Source organism: Ochlerotatus camptorhynchus, unplaced genomic scaffold (assembly GCF_037179485.1).
Source record: "Ochlerotatus camptorhynchus isolate MF236.1 unplaced genomic scaffold, CSIRO-AGI_Acam_v1.1 ptg000193l, whole genome shotgun sequence".
NCBI lineage: Eukaryota > Metazoa > Arthropoda > Insecta > Diptera > Culicidae > Ochlerotatus > Ochlerotatus camptorhynchus.
The window spans coordinates 10,927,656-10,933,655 of record NW_027040683.1 but is presented as its reverse complement, the minus strand read 5'-3'; the positions used below and the strand labels follow the sequence as shown (position 1 = coordinate 10,933,655).

The 6,000-nt window shown below is 41.9% G+C and overlaps 1 protein-coding gene across 2 annotated transcripts in view; it reads right to left on the bottom strand.

Annotated features, from left to right (window-relative positions):
* Window positions 1–202: 202 nt before the first annotated feature.
* LOC135702531 (uncharacterized) overlaps window positions 203–6,000 on the bottom strand; it is a 123,407-nt gene continuing 117,609 nt past the window's right edge. For both annotated transcript variants that reach the window (XM_065223611.1, XM_065223610.1), the window contains 3 exons: window positions 1,594–1,786; window positions 958–1,525; window positions 203–893 (listed from right to left, as the gene is read on the bottom strand). In XM_065223611.1, coding sequence (XP_065079683.1) covers window positions 655–893; window positions 958–1,525; window positions 1,594–1,767 — 981 coding nt within the window. In that variant the 5' untranslated portion in view covers window positions 1,768–1,786 and the 3' untranslated portion in view covers window positions 203–654. The remainder of the gene's footprint in view (window positions 894–957; window positions 1,526–1,593; window positions 1,787–6,000) is intronic.

Sequence of the window (6,000 nt, the reverse complement as noted above, 5' to 3'; positions counted from 1 at the left end):
CTCCATAGTCATTCCCATATAAACTTCAAATGGTTTGTGCCAAGTCAGTTTCTCACTTAATGAGTTCAAATTTTGAGAAGCTAATCAGGGCCCAATTTGGAGCCGTTTGAGCACTGTGAAGTGAAAATTTCAAATTTTGCATCAGTCTAATGGATATATGATACATCATTCATTCATTCGGATCATCGAAAACCTCATCGCATTAAAGTAGAAATCATATTCGTTTTATTTTCGACCATTTTTTTATACATAAAAAAGACAATCAGTAAGACTTAAAACAAAACTTTACAAGAAGCCGTCCCTTCAGACATTTGCGCAGCCCTCCGATGAGCCTACACTGGACGAGAAACGAGCGTTGAAGTCGTTCGTTGCATTCCTCATTTTCTTCTATTTTTCATTTTTTTTTATTTCGTTTTACACAAAACCCAACACTTGAAAAATAAGTTCCAGGTTCTGCGGTTCTGATGATTTGGAAACAACGGAAAATATATAAAAAAGGCACAATTTGAAATCTCTGGCTCCAATTTTCGTCACATTCGATAATTTTTGTTTTTGTGTACGAGACAGGCATCAGAAGCGACAACCAACAAGCAGCGATACAGAACGTGAGCAACTCACAAAATTGGGGGGAAAGTTCCGAGCGGAATCATCTGCTCAGACGTTCTGTATCTGTTTGGATTCCTGCTTGCAACCGCTGCCACCACCGCTGCCTCCGGTTATCTTGAACGACGATCGACAGGGGAGCTTCACTTGGAATTTCGTATTCGGCACCGACAGGCAGTAAGATTCGCTGGGTCGGGTATCGTACAGGGCCCGCTCGATGACTCCCAGGGCGGAGGTGGTCAACACTTCAGCGCTGTACTGGGTCGGTACGCCTTCCTCGTCGGAGATGGCTGAAAAGATGAATGTTTCAAATTAGACTTATCGATTGAGATGGTCTTCAATGTTCAAACTTACTGTATGGTATCGGTGCCTTGAATAATGCCTCGGCCGGGACTCCTCTCGAGTCCAGAGTTACCACACTGACACCGTACGGTCTCAGTTCCTTGCGTAGCGCATCGGCACAACCCTGCACAGCGTTTCGCGTCGCCGTAAATACCGTCAATCCGTCGTCTTCGTTGCCGGAACCAAGCAGTATCAATCGGCCACGGGTTGGGCGCAGCAGACCGATAAATGCCCTAGCCGTCCTTAAGCAGCCCATCACGTTGTTCTTGAACATGTTCTCCCACTGAAGCGAGTCCTGCGAATCGATCCGACCACGGTACACCGATCCAGCGGTGTTGATGACGGCCAAAATGCCCTGTTCGCCAGCGTTCAGGTGGATTCCCATGGCTTCGGCCGCCTCCCGCAGAATGTCCTCCCGGGTAACGTCGATCCGCAGTGGGACGACCGAGCCGGCGACCGGAGTTTCCGAATTTTCACGCATCTTCATCCAACCCTTCAGCAGCTTGGCCGGTAGGGATTCCACGGGATCTTTCATACCGGCAAACACCCGGTGGCCTTTGCTAGCGAAGAAGGTGCAGATCTGTCGAAGAGGAGAGGTACTGTTTGAGCAATTGAAATTGCGAAATCAAGCAGGAAGGAGGGTCTAACCTGTAATCCGAGTGCAGTGTCCGCGCACGTAACTAAGATCGAGCCCCTCTGCGGACCGTGGCCATCGTCCTGGGTTGCACGGACCTTACACAGCAGGTAGAGTAGTAGAGCGCCGGCGATCGAAAACAGCGCTATCAGTTGGATCGTTAGCACCAGTGCCGTCTGGGCCTCCATGCTGGGCCAGCGGTTGAACCTGCGGGATTGGAAGGAGAAGATCAAGAAGGGGATACATTAGTGTTTGAGCGTATGTGAAAGAGAGCTGTAAACCGTTTTGTGGGCATCTCAAAATTTCGACTGTAAGCATTAGGGTGATGTAATATTTGAAATTTTTGTTCCACAGCGCTCAAACGGTTTCAAATCTGATCCTGATAAGCCTCCCTATATTTTAACTCATTTGGTAAGAAACTGACTTGGCGCAAAGCATTTGAATTTATATGGAATTTACTATGGGATAACCAATCTTTTTGTTCGAAAGGGACGTTGAACCGTTGGTCCCCGGTTAATCGACCCATTAGATAGGTAGGGTCCAGGTGTGAGAGCTGCCTCCCTGGCGTCGGTAGCATTGGTACCGAGTACGGAAAATAAGCTCGACGGAAAACAAATCAAGGAAAAAAAAGAAAAGGAGTGCTCGAGCCCCCATGACTCTACACTGAAAAAAGTGTTCACTTAGTTTCTATTAGGAACGCACATAGTATTTTTCCAAAAACAAAAACAATGATTTTTACCTGAATATCACATAGCATTAGAAATTCTATATGAGAAATCATATAGATTTCATTGGACACATAACGTTCATGTGATTTAGGAGTGCAATTCATGATCATGATCATGATCACATGAAAGTTATGTGAAATTCACATGGATATTTTCCACTGGTTATGTGATTTATTTTATGAGTGTATCAAAGTTTGTTTGCATACATGTTTCGCCAAAGTATGTTTTACTGCAATGGATCAAAGAAAATGCTGAGGTTTTGACAGAACTGTGCTGTGGCTACCACAGTATTTTACATTTGATCGTCCATATACAGTAGCGCCAAAAGCATGCTGTGGTGGGTTTAAAACTTGACTATCTAAATTGATCAATTGTAAATTCAGCTGAGTCATAAGAACTGTGCTGGTTTTCATACGCCTTTTTAATAGAAACTATGCGATCGATTCAACCTCTGGTGGTGAATATGAGAACGTCAAAAAGAGTGTTGTGAGCAGAAATGTTTGCCGTGAAACATACACGGACAGAAAATTGTTTGCATTGAACCAAAAAAAATTTCATTTGTATTTAAACAAATAATTCCGGTTGAAATTATATTGCATTTTATTGTTTCGATAACATTTATTCAAATAAATTCAAAATAAGATTTTTTTTTGTTTTAATAAGCCACTCTTCAACTGCAACTATTGTAAAAACAACAATATTCTTTTATTAAGGAAACAATAGTTGATTTTAATTTAACATTTATTTGTTGTGTCTGTTCCCCGGGCCATGAATGCAAAAATAACTACCAACCATTCCCTCGTTTCCACCCGGACAAAAATGTAAACAATAACAAAAAAATTCTCGTTTGATTCAGCTCTAGAGGTAAGCAAGTATGCTGCAGTCACAAAATATAAACAGTTTTTCTTTTTTATCCTTTATTTTTTCCGTCGATCTTATTTTCAGTACTGAGTACCAATGCTCCCGACGCCAGGAAGGCCGATCCCACACCTGGACCCTACTTATCGACCCATCAACTCATGAACCGGAGAGATTTTATGCCTCAGAAAGGTTTCAATTGTTATTCTGTTTGTTACAAATAGGAAACAAAACATAAAAATAATCCCAAATTATTGAATAATGAAACAATAAACATATTTTTATTTCTACTGCGTATATTGTCAGTCTAAATAAAATAAATTGATTGAATCAACAAGAAATCTCTTTTAAAAACAAACATATTTTTTTGTTGACCCAGCTGCCAAATTTGACAGCTTACGTCAAAACCATAAAAGCTCTCTTGTAAATTCGAACATAATTTCTTTTTGATTTAACAATCCATGGGTTTTTAGAAACAAAGATACTGGATTGTTGAAATAATAATGATTTCTTTTTGCAGGCAAAACAAAATGAAATTCTTATTAAATTTACGTCAAATATTATTACGTTTAAAATATTTTTTTCTGCGTGTAGGAAGCGGAACACTTTTTTACTTTTCCTGATAAATTGATTCATCTGAAATGCTCCAAAACTTGATCCATAGTTGAAAAATTTAATTCTGTATCATTTTTGCAAGGATCCTGCTAGTGTTCAGGAATGTTTTTGTTAAGAAAAATTGATAATTACAATAGTGCCTTGGTGGTTATGATCTTCCGGATTTCTTGTGTGTGAGTAGTTTAGGTGCAAATCAGTTCAGATGTGTGGAAAATTGTAAAATAACACAATTACTGATGGAAATTGGCAAGATGTTCAATGAAAAATGCTTTAATTTGCGTTGGGAAAAATCCTTCTTCTGATGTAAACAAACAGTTTGGTTGACGTTTCCTCTCGAACTCGCGTGGTGCACTCTACGTTGGTGCTGCATTAAAAAGGCCTATACTTTCATCACTGAAACTTAGTTCAAGAACAACATGTGAAAAAGGCATGAAAGCTTTTTGTAAACAAACTTTTGTAGGCCCTTTTCTCGCCAACCGAATGTTCACCTACGCAAACCATCAATATCACCGGTAAGGGGAAGCTTTCTCCTTCCCGATGATGTTGTTGGTTTACGTGGGAGGCCCTTGGTTGGTGAGAAAAGGGCCTACAAAGGTTTGTTTACAAAAAGCTTGTATGCCCTTTTCACATGTGGCTCTTGAGTTGGTTTTTGATGTGTCCGGAAGGAAATTCCGGAATAGAAAGATAGCTTGATAAATACTAGAAAAGTTTCTTTATTCAAGGTCTAACGTATCATGCCTCAATACTTTTCAATTGCACCGTTTATATAGTGTTCCAGTGATTGTTATGATTCAACATTTCCCCCCTAAGGTTTTGTCATCCAGTAGGGTTTGTAACGGGCCGGAAGTTGAATCATACGCCGTCCTCATTCCAAGAGTGGAGTTCTCGGATGGGCTGCCTCCTCAATTGCATCTGTTGGTTCTGGATCGTCAATACCTTCAGATTCGGAGTCTAATGTTGGATTGGAAAAATCTGAATCCGTTAACTCCAGAATTTCTGAGTCGTCCAAAATTTGTTCCTCTAAACGCGGTGTTGTTGCAGGTTCTTCTGGAGGAATGGCTGCTGCTGGAACGGTCAATCCAAACTCGTGTACTGATGGACTGGTTTCTTGAACTCAACTCTTCAGCTAGTTAGCATGCGATTGGATCAACCTATGTCTATCTCCGAGAAAAACGTTGTAGGTAACGTTTCCTACCTTCTCGATGAACGTCGCTGGTTCCCATTGCCAAGAATTTGCTTGATAAACCTTGGCATACACAAAATCGCCATGCTGGAAACTCTTCTTAAATGCGCCCTGTTTTCTGTTGAAAGCGACGTTCTGCTTTTGTCTGTCTCTGGATGTGATGGTGTGCTTGCTAGGCTGCAGCAGCAATGAGACGGTGCGTATCGACCTACCGAACATCATTTCAGCAGGGGATTTTCCGCCAAGATCGTTGGTTGGAGTTTAGCGATATACTTGCAGGAATGTTTGCAGCGCTTCCTCAAGCGTTTCTACTCCATCCGAACGAATTTTCCGAAGGCTTCTTTTCACGGTGTCCACAAATCTTTCAGCCAAATCGTTGGATTGTGGATGCTAAGGTGGGGTGCGGATGTGGCGAATACCGAGATTGGTGCTGAATACTTGGAATTCGTGTCCTGAAAATTGAGTGCCATTGTCGGATACGATTATCTCGGGTACACCAAACGTAGCGATGGTGGCTTTCGCTGTTTGATGGTGGCTTTCGCTGTCGTCGATTTGGTTATGTGCACCTCAGGCCACTTGGAGTGCGGGTCGACCACCACCAGAAAGTAGACACCATCTACAGGTCCTGCGTAGTCGATGTGAATCTGGGACCAGGGTTTACTTGGAATGGGCCACGATTCTTGTGTCGTTTTCGTCGGAGCTTTACCAGCTGTGGGACATGGTGCGCAGCGTATGACGAATTCCTCGATCTCGTTATCCATACCGGGCCAGTATGCAAAGCTTCTTGCAATTGCCTTCATACGAACCATTCCTGGATGACCACGGTGGAATTGTTGCATGATAATTCGTCGAAACATGTTGGGAACGACGAATCTACACGGAAACAAATCCGATTCCATTTTCATGAATAAAAAATCATGAAATGAAAAAACTAGCCATCCCATGAAATCGTAGCAATGATTCATGATTTCGGGATGGAAATTCATGATTTCATAATGCAGAGGAATCAAGACCGCTAAAAGCGTTACACGTACTTG